General features: G+C 43.1%; 1 protein-coding gene across 2 annotated transcripts in view; it reads right to left on the reverse strand.

Moving 5' to 3' along the window:
- TMEM154 (transmembrane protein 154) overlaps positions 1 to 16,851 on the reverse strand; it is a 51,149-nt gene that overhangs the window by 16,577 nt on the left and 17,721 nt on the right. For both annotated transcript variants that reach the window (XM_029608181.1, XM_029608103.1), the window contains exons 3-4: positions 15,362 to 15,389; positions 6,712 to 6,797 (exon numbers count right to left, since the gene is read on the reverse strand). In XM_029608181.1, coding sequence (XP_029464041.1) covers positions 6,712 to 6,797; positions 15,362 to 15,389 — 114 coding nt within the window. The remainder of the gene's footprint in view (positions 1 to 6,711; positions 6,798 to 15,361; positions 15,390 to 16,851) is intronic.

The following is a 16,851-nucleotide window of genomic DNA, read 5'->3' on the forward strand; positions in this document are numbered from 1 at the left end:
TGGTTATCCTAATGCATAACATTCTGCTACAATATGCGTGATATGCCATTGAATAAAAGACCAAAAGCACACCAAATTCGCGCAACAGCGACGTCTGTTGCACATTTAAGAAATGTTCTGCTGATAGACATTTGCAAAGCGGCAACTTGGTCTTCTCTCCACACTTTCACGTCACACTACTGTCTTGAACAGCAAACTTCTTCTGATGCAGCCATGGGTTTGGCAATCTTGTCAGCCCTTGCACCTATGTAAGACTGTCTACCTTTGTTGAAGGGTAGTGTCCTCACCTAAAGAACATAATACCTGGACACCACCCAGAAGCTTGGGACTCCCAGAAGGCATGGCCAATTCAGCCTGTTATCAATGGGAAAAAGCAAGTTTGCTTACCGAAACAGTGTTTCCGTAGATAGGATGAATTAGCCATGCGTTCCCGGCCCACCTCCCTAGACAGTCTACAACTAAGCAAAACCTATTTCCACGTACATCTCGCTTGGTTACAAGAGACTGAGGTAAAATGGCAATCGCGCGGGAACCTCACCACACAGCCATACAGAGTTCAAAACTCTGTACTATCTGAGAAAACTCTGCCTACTGACCCGGTCGTGATGCTCCCCTAGACAGCATGGCTAATTCATCCTGCTGTCTACGGAAACACCGTTTACGGTAAGAAAACTTGCTTTTCACATCAATGTTTCTTTTACAAAGTGGATGCTTTGTTATAATCTAAAACTCAATAAATAAATAATTAAAAAAAAAAAAGGGATCATGTGTTTTCTGTAGCAGGCCCAAAGCTATGGAATTCTCTGACTGAGACATTATGTATTTTACCAGCTAGAAAGAGTTTTAAATGCGAACTAAAAACATGGTTATTCAAAAACATGTATGAATTAACCTAATACACCTGAAAGTCGAGAACCACAAGGTCAGGAAGGACAAAAGATAATAAAACATGTAAAAATATCCAGTGAGAGATATAATTAATATGTAATATAAAATTCACAAGATAGATATTAATAGATAACAATACTTGTACAGGAATACTATATCTGTAACCAATCATTGTTTGTTTCTTAAGTCATAATTATGAATGTCACTCTGTAAACTATTGTGATCTATATATGGAATGACAGTTCATAAAATGTCTAAATAAATAAATATATGTGAGAATGAGAGCCTGAGTGTGTGTGAGAGACAGTGTATAAGAATGAGAGCCTGAGTATGTGTGTGTGTGAGAGAGACAGCATGTGAGAATGAAAATCTGAATGTGTGTTTGAGGGAGGAAGGGAAGAAGACAGGTTGAGAGAGAAGAAACAGAAAAAAAAGAGACTCTGTAAAAGGAATTGGCAAAAGACCAAGAAAAGGAAGGTGGAGAAAAAAGTCTGTGACCAAATGATTTGAAAACTAAGATCAGACAGCAAAGGTAAAAAGAATAATAATTTTTGAATTTCTAGAGATTGGCGTATGTTATCTTTGGAAATGTGCAAGAGCAGCACTTTCTCTATACCGATCTCACGATGTATGAGATCGGCATGGAGAAACTGGAAGCCCTGCAAATTTTGAATACTGCGGGGCCTGCACAGAGGAGGCAGCAGAATGGGCTTCAGTGCCAGTAGTAGCGATTGGCATCTCCCCAAAAGCCATGTAGCAGCAGCAGTGAGAGCGGCAGCAGAGGAATGAGAGAGGCTCCGAGGTTGCTGGCAAAAGAAAGAGAGGGGGGTCTGCCTTCAGTGTGTGCATGTGTATGAATGGGAGTGCCTACCTGAGGATGTGTCTGTGAATGAGAATGAATTGGTGCCTGCCTGTGTGTGTGTGTGTGTTTGTGTGTGTGTGTGTGTGTGTGTGAATGAATTAGTGCCTGCCTGGGGTCTGTCTGTGTGTGTGTGTGAGAGAATGAATGCATGCCTGGGGAGGTAGGGGAGGAGAGGTGTGAAAATGAATGGGAGCCTGCCTTGGGGTCTATGTGTGTGTGTGAGAATGACTGGGAGCTTGCCTATGTGTGTGTATGAATGTGAGGGAGCTAGTGAGAGGGTGAAAGTGTGTGTGAATGAGAGAATCTGGGGAGTAAAAGCTTGTGTGTGGTGGGTGAGGGGAGAGACAGGGACTTAGAGCCTGAGAGTGTATCTGTGTCTGTGAGAGAGAGAGGTTGTGGGTGTGTATGTGACAGTGTATGTGTGAGAAAGAATGGAAATGAGAGTGTCTGTGAGAGAGGATAAAGTTTGTGCACCATCCTAATCCTCGACAGTCTCGGGGTGACTAGAAATCAAGAGTTCCCAGGTATAGACAGCAGGGTTTTTAAAAAAAAAAAATCCTTATTAGTTTTAATTATTGGGTATTATTTGCTTTGCGTGCTGTTTTCAAATGTTATTGGTGCTTGGGAATTTTTGTTTAAATGTATATGATTTTAATTAATAAAAGTTATTCTATTTGTCAGTAGTTTTAAAATATTCTTTTATTAGTATGGTTTTACTATTATAATTGATGCTTGATGTTTCTTGATTTCATTTGTTTTATGAGGAATGGTGGTTCTGTTTTTCCACTGTTAAACTCAGGGGCAGATTTTCAAAGGGGTACGCGCGTACCCCCGAAAACCTGCCCCAAGCTCCCCCTGCGTGCGCCGACCCTATGTTGCATAGGCTGCCGGTGCGTGCAAAGCCCCGGGACGGCGTGTCGGGGTTGTGTCGGGGGGTGTGTCGTGGCGCATCATCGGGGGCATTCCAGGGGCGGGGCTGCGGGTGTGGTTCCGGCCCGGGGCGTGGCCGCGGCCTCCGGACCAGCCCCCGGACTGGAACATGGCGCGCCAGCAGCCAGCCCGGTGCGCACAAGTTACGCCTGACTCGGGCAGGCGTAACTTTTGGAATAAAGGTGGGGGGGGGGAATTAGTTAGGGCCGGGGGGTGGGTTAGGGAGGGGAAGGTGGGGGGAGGCGGAAGGAAAGTTCCCTCCAAGGCCGCTCTGATTTCGGAGCGGCCTCGGAGGGAACGGAGGCAGGTTGCACGGCTCAGCGCGCACAGGCTGCCGATTTTACGCAGCCTTGCGCGTGCCGACCCCGGATTTTAAAAGATATGTGCGGCTATGCGCGTATCTATTAAAATCCGGCGTACTTTTGTTTGCGCCGGTCGCGCGAACAAAAGTACGCATGGGCGTAGTTTTTTAAAATCTACCCCATAGAGTCTGGCTTCTTGGGGTTTCCATTTCAGTTTGTCTAATTTGTGATCCTTTATTCTGTATTAGGTGAGGGTCTGTCTCTGCTCTGTGCATGTGACCAAAATGAGAGATTCTGCTAGTGTGTAGAGTCTGAGTAGGGATCTAATAAATCGGGTTTGTTTTGTTTCCTCAGCAGATGCTTTTTCACAGGTAGGGATCTTGTTGTTTCAGTCCTTTGTGTTACTTCTGTTACACGTGATAGGTTTACTTTATAGATTTCGAGTATCTCTTTTTCAGGGTTTTGTGTTAGTTCACAATGTGTCTGGCAGTGGAAGGTATTTGTGCTGCTATTACTGTGAAGTGACTCCAGAATTTGAAATTATTTTTTTGTATGATGAGCTGTAAGAGAAACATCCAAGCTCCATTGTTGGGGGAATTTCTGTGGTCACACAGTGTGTTACAGAACTGGAGGTGCAGGATTTACTGTATATTGACATTGTTTTCCTTCCTGTATACATTCCAGACTTCACTCTCATACCCATACAGAATTAGTTGAATGAAGCTATCAAATAATTTTAATAGTAGTTTTACTAGAAGGTTGAAACTAGCCAGCTTTTTATAATTATGCAGAAGACCCTTTGGATTTTCTTATTGAGACTTTTTTTTATAGCCAATTTTAAAGCAGGAGGCCATGCTATGGAGTTGGGTGTGATATGAGGACATGTCATTTTGGCTCTCCTCCCCAAATTCTTCTGTCTAGAGACGTCACTGATTTTCTGTGGCCTTAAATATTAGTACAAGAAGGATGGGGGAGGGGGGCGCTGGAGAGGCACACACATGCATTGGCCCCCGGGCGCCGGAGACCCGCGGTGCGCCACTGATGGCAGGATCATTTCTGCCTCCCTCCCCCCCCAGGACCCAGAGAAAGCTGGGGCTGCTTTCCCCGAGACGAGAGAAGCCACATCGCCTTGACTTTTGTGCAGTTTCCTGGCACAATTGAAAGGCCACGAAAGAGGATGGGAAGGGTTGAAAAAAATGTGGTGAGTGCCTGTCAGCTCCACTGCTGCTGCTGGGTGTATATTTACACCTGCATGTGAGAGACAGTGAGTGTGTGTGTGTGTGTAGGAGGAAACTCATACCTGGATACCTGGCTCTTCCTCCCCATCACGATTGCATTCCCCCCCTCCCCCGGCTCTACAGTTCCACTTCCGTTTTTTCTACAAATTAAGCCCTGGCACTGAGTGAAAAACAAATCTACAATTTGTTTTAAATCTGTTGATTGTTAGTGTCATGGGAGTGTCCCCTTATTTTAGCATTATTTGAGAGGGTAAATAATCATTCCCTATTCACCTGTTCTAGCCCACTCAAGATTTTATATATTCTTTCATAAGCCCTCTCAGTCATTTCTTTTCCAAGCTCAAGAGCCCTAATCTATTTAGCCTTTTTTTTTTTTTTACTTTATTTTGTTTACATTTAAATATATAAACAAGAGGCCTTGTTACAGAAAAACTGAGAGGGTCAAAGAAAAATGTATTCAAATTGAATCAGATACAGACGATTTAAAAAAACAAAACAAAAAACTCCTCTCATTTTAAGGTAAATGAGGGTATACAAGAACAAAGCAGCGTAACCAAAGGTAATATATAGAAAGATAACTGAGAGGGCCAGCATCGAATTAACAGTAAAGCCAAAAGAAAAAGGCACTATTAACTTGAGCATCCAAATAGGATCTTAATTAGGATGATTCATAGCAAACATACAGCAAATATTTACACGGATACAGTCAAGTAAATTGTGCCCCAATGCCAAGACGTCAGAGCACATAGCCAAGAATTTTTTCCTGCGTTCTTGAGTTGCCCTGGTAATATCTGGATAAATCCTTATTTTCTGCCCATAAAATAAAGCGGTACTATTTCAAAAGAAAAGTCTCAAAATGGAGTCCCAATCTTGACCAAAAACAAAGGAAACTATAAGAGTAGCTCTGTTAGACACTTGATCGTCGCTCGACATTTCCAAAAGTTCAGTTAAATTTGAGAGAGAGAGAGACTGGCCATAATGCCCTCTCCCTAGATAGGTATTTGTATCCCTATGGGAGGCCCACCTAGTAACTCGAGATGAGGTTTAGGTATTAGTTTAGGGGGTTAGGGGCTACTTTGACATTCAACGTGATACGAACGAACAGAACAGTGGTCTCTTGTGAAGATTTGATGACCTTCGGAGTGAGGAAACTCACTCCAAAATGATATTTGTGCAAGGCTTGATGTCAATATCAAGCTAGGTGACATCAAGCTAGGTGGAGAGAACATTTATTTATTTATTTATTTATTTATTTATTTTATTTAATTTTATATACCGACAGCCGTTTGCACATCGTGCCGGTTTACAAGTAACTTACAACCATAAGATATATAGGCAGAAGCCTTTACAAATAACAGTATGTAACATAAATGCAGTAACAGAGCAAGAAACTAATGCAGTAGCAGAGCAAGAAACTAAATAACTTAGGGAGGGAGGGGTAGGGGTAGTCATGACAAAGGGGGGGGGGGCGGGTGAAAACAGACACATGGGGATAAGATATGTACAAGGGATTCAAGCAATAAATTGATATGTATAATGGTTTTATACAAAGTTGTATAACATTGCCCAAATCTCATCTTTGGGTGAGTTTCCTCTCCCCATAGGTCATCAAATCTTCACAAGAGAGCACTGTTCTGTTCGTACATCTCACATTGAATGTCAAAGTGGCCCCTAACCCCCTACACTGATACCTAACCCTCACCTCGAGTTGCTAGGTGGGCCACCCCTAGGGCTACAAATACCTATCTAGGAAGAGGGCATTATGGCTAGTCTCTCTTTCTCTCCAATATTGCACAGCTTAATGCTACTGAAAAAGGTGTAGTTAAAATCAGCATTAAGTCTGGCAAACCCAGCCCACTCCTCCCCTTTTTCAATGCATCGCACCATACGATATGGTGCTATTGCATGCGTAAAAGACATTTTCACATGCGAAAACGCCTTAGCGCATTTTGATAAATGACCCCCCCTGGTGAGGAAGGCGAAGATCCCTAAAGAATGCCTACTGAGTAAAGGATGGTGGGCAGGACCTTGAACATAAAAAATGAAAAACATAAGATATGCCATACTGGGTCAGACCAAGCAGAGAAGAGATGTAAGACTGAAACCAAGCCAGGGTAAGCCAAGTCTTAGAGAAGAAAAGTGCTTAGTATAGATGGTACCTTAGGGCCCGAATTTAAAAAGCATTTGCATGCTTAAAATTGGGTTTTACACATGTAAATGCATTTTACCTGGGTAAGTGGGCTGTTGAAAATTGCTATAATCTATGCCATTGAATTGTCCAAAGGATTTAGCCACATAAGGGCACTTTACGTGGGTAAATGGTTTTTGAAAACTGCTACAATAGCAGTTACATTTTACACATGTAAATCCTTACTGTGCAACTGTTTTAGCAAATGAATGAGCTCGATGCACAGTATAAAAGAATTCCAACAAGAGTTTAAATAAATGCTAACCAGTGCACTGACAGACCTGATGAACTGTTACCACATACCATTTTTGTTCGTGCTGCTCATCCACATATCAAGTTCTTCCATTTCTATTTCCATAACTGACCGTGTGTCTTCTTCAAAAATTGGACTTAAGTGGGGAAAAAAACATACATTAAAATGTAATTACAGTACACACTGGTGATCACTGGGCTTCAGCTAACACTTTTCCCAGTCTTTAAGTAGCAGATCCACTATTACCCCATCCCTTCTGGGTTTTGATACCAGCTGCCAGAGGAGTGTCTCTTGAAGAGACTCTAGGCTCTCCTTACCTGTTTCTGGAGTGCAGGGGGACCCCACAGCCAGTTCAGTTTTCAGGACATACCAAATGAATATGCATGCGATAAATTTGAGTACGCTGGGTCTCTAATGCATGCAGATTTATCTCATGTATATTCATTGTGGATATCCTGAAAACTCGACTGACGGTGAGGTCCCCTAAGAAGCCATGTTGTAGCAGTAATGTATAAATCAACATCTGGAAGATTTAAATCCCCAACCAGCAACACCTCTCCTTTCATTGCAATACAGATATTCATTACATTTAACTGCAACCTTAGCAATATATTTAAATAAATCTCTGTTCAACTCTTATGAAAGCGATGGAAGCAAGAATGGAAATGCCATTTCCCCTTTCAAACATAATCCATAATGCTTCCTTCCTGCATTTCAGTTGCTTTAATTTTTGGGGGGTTTGTGTTGTTGACTTTTAAAGAAAGTACTACTCTTATCCCTTTTCTACCTACCCTGTCATTCTTGAACAGGTTTTATCCTGGTACAGCCATATGCATAAGACAGTGATGCCTCCATGTCTATTCTTCCTTCAATCCCTTTTGAGCTGAGAGCACCACATTCTCGGTCATCACTGAGCCTTCCACTGGTCCAGGTCCAGATTTAGGCAGAGGCAACACAGGCCACTGCCTAGGATGACATATTTTGAAAGTGTCATTTTCAGGCCAAAGAGGGGCCTGCTTATAGCTTTAGGGCCATGTGCCAGCAGAGCTTCTAAGGGATTTTCTGTGACACTCTGCCTATGGGTGCCAAAATCTTAAATCCGGCCCTGTATTAGCCTCATTATTTATAACCTTTCAAGAAAATGAGCTCATAGAAAGAGAAATGTAGAATGAAGTTAAGAACATAAGAACATGCCATACTGGGTCAGACCAAGGTTCCATCAAACCCATCATCCTGTCTCCAACAGTGGCCAATCCAGGCCATAAGAACCTGGCAAGTACCCAAAAACTAAGTCTATTCCATGTTACCATTGCTAGTAATAGCAGTGGATATTTTCTAAGTCAACTTAATTAATAGCAGGTAATGGACTTCTCCTCCAAGAACTTATCCAATCCTTTTTTAAATACAGCTACACTAACTGCACTAACCACATCCTCTGGCAACAAATTCCAGAGTTTGTGCGTTGAGTGAAAAAGAACTTTTTCCGGTTAGTTTTAAATGTGCCACATGCTAACTTCTTGGAGTACCCCCTAGTCTTTCTATTATCTGAAAGAGTAAATAACCGATTCACATTTACCCGTTCTAGATCTCTCATGATTTTAAACACCTCTATCATATCCCTCCTCAGCCGTCTCTTCTCCAAGCTGAACAGTCCTAACTTCTTTAGTCTTTCCTCATAGGGAAGCTGTTCCATCTCCTTTATCATTTTGGTCGCCCTTCTCTGTACCTTCTCCATCGCAACTATATCTTTTTTGAGATGCAGCGACCAGAATTGTACATAGAATTCAAGGTGCGGTCTCACCATGGAGAGATACAGAGGCATATATATAAGTTGTAAAGACATGGAAATCAGTAGGAAAGGGTTAAACTTTGCTTCTCTACAGCTGGAATAGGAAAGAAGCTGGACTGTGTTTCAATTAATCTTACCTTAGTGGTGGGTAAATTAATGAATTCAGCATTGTAGACTATCCCCAGAATAAATAAACACGGAGGCGGCTTAGTACTAATTATTGAAAAAAAATTCAAATGTAAACTAATACCAACAACACCCCCTCGTAACCATGAAATCGCAATATTTGATGCCGACATACTCAAATATGCCTTATCTATTGCCTCCCCCAGCTTACTTGAGCTAAATATATAGCTCTTGACAGTATGTTCCCCATCCTGACATACTTGCATCCATGGTAACAGAATACTTGAAGAAGGATCATCCATGCCTTTAATTAAATACTGAGGCATAAGTTTTCTAGCCTCTCAAAAGGACTGGTTCCTCCCCTTCAATCTGAACTGTTATGAAATCGACTGCTTTTCTGGTTGGTGTCATCTACAATCCCATAATTGACCCTGGCCCCTGTTGGATTGATAAAAGGATTGATCTTTGTCCACATTAGGTCACTAAGGCTTAGGATCCCTTAGGTTTTTATCCAGTGTTTCCAGATCCTCAACAAAAAATAATTTCCCTTTAAAAGAAAACTTACACAAACAAGCTTTGGACCACAGATCCGCAGTGAAGTGGCAAAGCCATAGAAGTCTTCTAGTTATTGCAATCAGGCTTCACGTTCCGGAAAGAAATCTCCGCTCTGCCGGCAAAGGCCTCCCAACAATCCCCTCCATTAGAACAACCCATTTATGTGATGTCCAGAACCAAGCAATCTCTCTTGCAGGCCCAAAATTTGGAATTTGGAATTCATTACCATTATGTCTCCGTACTCAACCCAATTCCAAACTATTCAAAGCAAATATAAAAACATGGCTATTCCTTAAGGCCTTTGAGGATGCACTACAAGAAAAAAACTAACTCTATTAACCACCTTTTCCTTTCCTTTTAACTGATACTTTTTAGCAATATTTTAGTTCTACTCAATTGTTTTCATTCACTATTTTAATGTTTTACAATTGCACCTTTTCTCATTTTATTACCGTTTGTGAATATATCTTTTTACAATTGTTAAATTGTAAACCGTTATGATAGTCTGACCGAATGACGGTATATAAAATCAGTCAAATAAATAAATAGTTACTATAGCCAAAGCTACAGACCTAAATAAAATTCTGAAGGGATCATACAAGGCATCTGCTAGAAAGGCAGCTTCCTACTCCAGGCAGGCAGCCTCGTTGCCTACAGGGAGCTGCTGCTGCACCTATGGCAAAACTGCCCAAGCCACAAGGCCTCCACAAATAGCAATCTGGACTGACAGAGCCATAGAAGAAAATACATTCTTCAAAAAGACCTTGATCTTCCTATCCTGGGGATTTTGAGAACTGCACCCCTTCCACTGGAATAGTTCTTCTTCTGGTAACCCACAAAATCAAGGCATCAACTCACGGCATCTGAAATAAATGCTTCATGACATCTTGTGGAAGCAGGTATAGCTTATTAAAGGATTTGACTCCTCTGAGATCACACTCCAGGAATTCCCACTCTGTAAGGAGCATGTCTTCCACTTCAGAGTGAAGAAAGAAGGCTTTTGAGAACTTTAAGACCCCTTTAATAATAGAACCCCAGTCAGGAGTCTCCTCCACCTTGAAATCTGAAATTCCAAGAGAAGAGACCACTTGAGTAATCAGGTCTGCCACCTCATCCTTGTGGAACAGGTGGATGACAGTCATCTTCACTGTCTGACGTGTAAGTTCTCCCTCCTCTAAAAATCTAGAACTACTTAGCTTGAATTTCTCATCCTGTTCAACCAAGGAAGATGGTCCCAATGGTGCTGTATCACTTGCAAGAACTTCATTAGTTAACCTGGCTCATTTTAAAGGAAACTGGCCTGATGTAGAAGGACATGGAGAGATACACTGATGGGAGACTTTACAAGATCTACCCCCTTCTCCAGGACACTGTATTACACAGAAGGCCTAGGGCAAAATTATAAAAAAAAAACAAAAAAACAGGAAAAATCCCCTGAAGCAGGCAGGCTAGAGCTGTGAGAAACCCCTGCTGAAGAATCATATACTGGGAATAGCACTGGGAATCCCCCCAGAATCATCCACTAGTGCTGGAGGAAGCCCAGGAAAGATGCATGCTGAAGACAGAATGGCGGCCATTCCTGCATCTCATTTGGCCCTGTTGCCCTGAGTTCATGGCACATAATGAACACCATATCCACGATAAGAAGAAAAAGCTCAGTTTCTGACGTGACAGTCGCTGACGAAATCACCTTGGGGACTTTTGATGGCTCCCCCATGCCCTTGCCGCTTCTTTCGGATGCAGCACGGAGGGAGCTGATGGCAGAAGAAGGACTCCTGCTTCTGTAGGCCAAACAACGATGGCTTTGTTCTGACATGAAACAGGGTCTGTCATGGAGTGAGTCCTTGAGCTGTAGCGGAGTTGATACTATCCAGCTCGGGAAATACGGTTTGGGTCCCCACCGACAGGAGGTGGACAAGCTACAGATTGAGACAAAAAGAAGGATACTTTGCCTATACCAACCTCTTCCTCCACAGGTTCAGCCTTGGGTTCACAGGCTGGCAGGACTTAGAAGAGGTTCACAGCCGAGAAGCGGTCCAAGGGTGAAGACTGGCAGCAGAACAGCAAAGTAAGTTTCCAGGCGGAGGGTCGAGGCAAGCAGCAGTCAAGCAGTGTTGGTTTCCAGGTAGAGGGCTGAGGCAGGCGGTGGTAAGGTTGGAGGCATGGCAGGCAGCCCAAGTCGGCAATGAGAAAACAAGAAAGGAGAACTGGGGTGCAAGGTTGGACTGGAAAGCAGAGCAGGACTGGAAGGGAAGATTGGAGTCAAAAGGCAAAGCAGGGATGAGAATGAGCAACAAATGCCAGCGAAGTGGGCAGGAAGAACTGTAACTGAGGTGGCATCTTACTGTTCTGCTGGTGTTTAAATGGCCTGGCATGATGGACATCATTGGAGGGCGCCGCAGGGACATTTCCACCACGGGTCCTCTAAAGTTATGATGTGTGTGCACGCCCACGTCTAATGGAGCAAGCAGCAGTGTTTTCCAGGCAGCATGGCAGTGTTCGGGAAGGTGGCAGCTTGGTGTTGTGCCAAGGTCAGCCAGTTGTTACAGGGTACGAACACAGCTCAGGACTACTGAACACATAGTCAGCTGCAAATAGCTCCCCCCTTCTCTCTGCAACTTACCCCTGAGAGCACTAGCTTACAGACCTCACGCAGTCTGCTGGGCTTTCCTATCACACAGAGGATTCCTGAAAATCAAGCTGGACCTTCCCCCCCTCCCCCAGCTCAATCAATCCCCCTTTGGGGCTAAGAACTTGAACAATAGGGCATGCTAGCCTGGAAATCAGGTACCTGTTCCATGGACCCAAGAGAAGCTGGTGGAAAATTATCAGGGCCTAAGAAATTTCCAGAAATTGTCCTGCTGAACCACAAGTATGTCCTGTTGGAGGCAGAGAATATTGGCTTTATTTGGTCTGCACCATATGTAAGTAGTAGTGATAAATTCACAGAGAAAGCTGTGTCCTCTGCTTCGTACTACTGGTAAGGGGAAACAATCCACTTGTCTGGACTGGTGTAGCAGAATGATAAGGAAACTTCTATTTAAGCAACCTAATGTTGTTTGCAATCAAACCAGGTTAGGTTTCTTCAGGCTGCAAAAGGCAGTTCTATGAAAGAAAGGAGACTATCTTCCAAGACAAAAATATTTTAAAAGACAAGTACAGTGGGGTCCATATTCTGTACATTTGTCCAGGTAAGTCCAGTATTGAGCCAGACAAATATTGTGACTTTGAATTTCCTGCTTGCTGAATGCCTCCAATTTATCTGGCTAAATCTTAGCCAGATAGCTCATAAGCTGTTGCGTTCGTGCCTGTTCTTGCCCTCGCTCCACCCTCTCTACCTCTGAGGTGACTCCCTTCAGGTCTAATGGACAGATGCTGCCGCGGATTCTCCTCGCCGTTTCTTCCTGGAGTCCCCGGGCTGGCCTGAAGCTGTGGATCCGCCATGTTCATGATGACGTAGGGCGCACGCCCGCTCCAAAGTTTGTAGCAGCAGGGGTGTGAACCTCGGGGGCGTCCCCCCATAGTGACGTCATCTACTTCCAACATAAAAGGTCTTTGCTTACGCTTGAGTATTGAGTTAGCAAGGGGTTTGATTGTGGGGATCATTCCGACCCACTTCATCCTCCGCTGCTCTGCCTCTTCGAACTTACCAGGGGTACCTGCTCCTTGGGGGCCCCGCTCTCTCCTCTTGTTTTCAGATTGCTAAGACGGGATCCGGTACTCGCTCCTTGAGGGCCTACGTCCCTGAACACTCAGAAGACTCCCTACTGCCTGGAAGTGATCGCAGATGTGAACATTGTGAGTTTCCTTTCCAGTCGCATATAGGAACCGGTACTCGCTCCTCGAGGGCCCATGTTGCTAGAACTGAAGACTCTCTTCTGTCTAAGACGCTATCGCAGGTACTGAGATCGTGAGTTATTAAAGATTGCAGATAGGAACCGGTACTCGCTCCTCGAGGGCCTATATTCCTAAAACCTTACGAAGACTCACTTCTATTTCAGAAGCTGTTTCGTGTACAGATATTGTGAATTCTTATTACAGTCTGCCTAGAAACCATTACAGAGATAATTAACTGTGAGTTACCATCGCTCTCTCAGAGCTGTTCCTGGAACCAGGTACTCGCTCCTCGGGGGCCTTACTGTCTCCAGCTACTGAGCTTTATTATAATCTATGTGAGTGTATCATCTACTTCTGGTTATGTATCCAGCATACCCTGTCTACTCACTATGAGTCTCTCTCTACAGCTCAGCTAACCCGGAGATTGCAGTTCCAGTATCTGAAGGACTTCAGCCCTGCCGGGCACATCAGCTCACTACTGCCACCTCTGGTGGTTCTACTACCTGTCTAATAAGAACTATCTATGTCTGTCTCCATGCTCCAGCCTAGTCGGTGGTCCCTCTCTTGATATCCTCTTGAGGGCGCTGTCATCTGCCATCGACCCAAGGATTCACATTCTACATTAGAGTGCTCATCTCTCACACTTCAAGAGCTGAGTACAACAAACTGCTACCTTACAACTGTTGCTAACATCTTCTTCCTCAGGAACTGTATCATAACCATTTGCTACTTCTTAGCAGGAATGATATTGCTGACCTCTCCTCTCTGGGGAGCAACTCCATAGCAGCTCCTGTTACAGATTGCTACGCAGCAGTCCTAACCTATAACAGACTGTTAACTCCTAGCAGACACTCTAACAGATTGATCATTCCGCCTCCTGGCAGGGTAAGCCATAACAGACTGCTAACCCCTCTCTTCTTGTGAAGCTGTAATTGCATGGCTTTACCTACACCTTTTTCATTTGTGCTGTTTTGAGAGAGAGAGAGAGAGAGAGAGAGAGAGAGAGAGAGAGAGAGAGAGAGAGAGAGAGAGAGAGAGAGAGAGAGAGAGAGAGACTGACAGACTAGCTATAAGGTGCTCATACTAGATAGGTATTTATACTTCTATATGAGGCCCAGCTAGTTACTCGAGGTGAGATTTAGGTAGTAGTGTAGGGGTTAGGGGCCACTTTGACATTCAGAGTGAGACATACGAACAGAACAGTGCATTCTTGTGAAGATTTGATGACCTATGGAGTGAGGAAACTCACCCAAAGATGAGATTTGTGCAGTGTTCTCTCAACCTAGCTCCCTTCTCCCAGTGGTTATAGGTAAAATCATGCCCCTCTTCCTATCACATGCAGTAACTTTAAAACAGGCGCACATATACATGTGTATATGGGTGCACAGCCAGATATGCAGCAATTTTATATCCTGCGTGCACATGTGCATACATTTTATAAAATAGCCCTGGCACATGTATGTGTGCACCTAATTGTAAGCTTATACATGCACAGCAGCATAAGTCTGCTTTGGGAGGTGCAAGTGAGGGAATTTTATAACAGACACACATCCAGCCCATGACCAGTTTCACCAGTTCTTCCACCAGTTTGCCCAGTCTAGAGCTAGGTCCTCCAAACTACCCCTGGTTCTTTAGCCTGCATTCCCCCCCAGGTAACCCAAGTCCCTCAAACCCTTCAGAGATGCCTGGAAATAGTTTTATTAAAACTTACACTTCATCCAAAGCAGAAGTACCTATGCCCTGAAATATTCCTGGGCGTGTGCCTTGGCACATAGCTACTTACATGCATGTCGCTTGGCCCCGCCCTGGAATGCCCATGCCTCTCCCACATTCTGCCTTTTTTTTTCCCCCGATGCAAGAAATTCTTGCATTGGTACTTGAGCGTGCATGTGGGTGGCTTATAAAATCAGGTGGACACCTGCAAGTGCTAGATGTGCGCCCATCTCCCGACTGTGGCGTGCATCTGGCTTTTAAAATTCACCTTTCAAAGGGCAATTTACAAAGCCATTTCCATTAGTAAAACAGTATTTTATCTAAGGAAATGGACTCTTTGAATATTGTCCACCCTAAATGTGGATAAAAGTGCATATGTGTAATTTTACCCATCCCAAGGGTGGGGTTACATTAGGGGAAGAAACAGCATGCATAGTTTTGAATTTGCAATACTATGCATGTTGTTTTTTGCTGGAAAAATCACCCACCGGAAAAGAGAGTGCACATTTCTGTGGGTACTTTTTACTTCGACAAGAATGAAAACTAACCAGAAAACACGGTTTTACTTTGATTATTAATACAAACCTCAAGGGTAAAAATTACCCATGGGGTTTGCACCAACATGGGCAGTTTGATTATCGCCCCCTAAGAGTTCAACATTTAATATTGGTGCAGTTTACCTTTTGATATTTTCACTTGCAGGGATATCTGAAATAAAATGATTTAAAAGTTATTATGCAGAAGTTACATTACAAGGACTTTTTTTTCATTTTCTGTTTTTCAATGAGTAAAGAAAAAGGTTTTACTTCTAAAATGCTGGGAAAGTATAGAACTCTTTTTAAATAAATAAATAAAATGTAGCTGGAACTTAATCCAAGGTGAATATGACTGAACTATTTTTTTTTTAATCAGGGGGCATATATTCATCATCATCATTTATTTTTGACACACTTTTTCATCACAAGGATTCAGTCAGTAGTTAAGCTTTAGATGGATACAATGAATCTCCATATGCCAAACAATATTTGACCATTTTGGCCAATATAAACATTGAACAATTAATACAGACAGGCATACATAGAGCAGGACATATCCTGAATTTAATGCTTTGCCATAAAAAAATGGCTTCAGCAGATCACAAATGCATGTTGTGTTGTGGTCTCATCACAAGTTGATTTTGTTGTGTAAGTCATCCAAATTGATCTGTTCTCATAGAGGAGACAAAGTTGTTTGCTTTTTGGTGGATTTGCAATGTTTTCAGCAGGAATGGTCGATGCAATTAGAGAGAACTTCTAACCAAGCTGGTATTAATGCTTTCCCACTAGAAGAGTTAGTAACAGGTTGGAAATTTAGATTTTTTTTTGGCACCACTGAAAATAGTTCATTCCAGATGTGCATGTAGACAGGCCATCTGGTTTACAAATGAGCCAGTTACTCAGCTTAGAGAGTTGTGAAAGCTGGAAAGGAAATGGAGAAAGATGGGATATAGTGTCACTGAGGCACAGCATAGAGCTAAACTGCTAACATAAAAACAGCTGTTTGGACCAAAAACATGTTTGTTATATCACCAAAACAGAAAGGACATTAAATCGTGCCCAAGAATTTTTTTTCAGTGGTAAAAAAGGCTGACAGATAGATCCAAAGTGCATAATGCACAGCTTTCAGGCCGTGAAAGCCTGGCAATTTATTTTCATGATAAACTTTACAAAATTTAGCCTCAATACATTTTTAAGCAAGTAAAGGGTTGTCACCAATCTCATGGAACAAGAATGGTCCTCCTTCACTAATGTTACTTCAAGTGAAATTCAGGCAGATATTGGGAATTTGAAGAATGCTACTGTTTCTCACTTGTGAAAGGGTTGCATGATTTTTCCTTGACTTAATTAAGGTAATAATCAGTAGGTCATTATTATTACACTATGGGGTAGATTTTAGAAAAGTACGCCCGCGCATAGTTTTGTTCGCGTACTAGGCGCAAACAAAAGTACACCGGATTTTATAAGATACGCGCGTAGCCGCGTGTATCTTATAAAATCTGGGATTAGCGCGCACAAGGGGGTGCACATTTGTGCACCTTGCACACGCCGAGCCCTGCGCGCGCTGCCCGTTCCCTCCGAGGTCGCTCCGAAATCGGAGCGGCCTCGGAGGGAACTTTCCTTCAGCCTCCCCC

The sequence above is a fragment of the Rhinatrema bivittatum genome, chromosome 1, assembly GCF_901001135.1.
Source record: "Rhinatrema bivittatum chromosome 1, aRhiBiv1.1, whole genome shotgun sequence".
NCBI classification, from domain to species: domain Eukaryota; kingdom Metazoa; phylum Chordata; class Amphibia; order Gymnophiona; family Rhinatrematidae; genus Rhinatrema; species Rhinatrema bivittatum.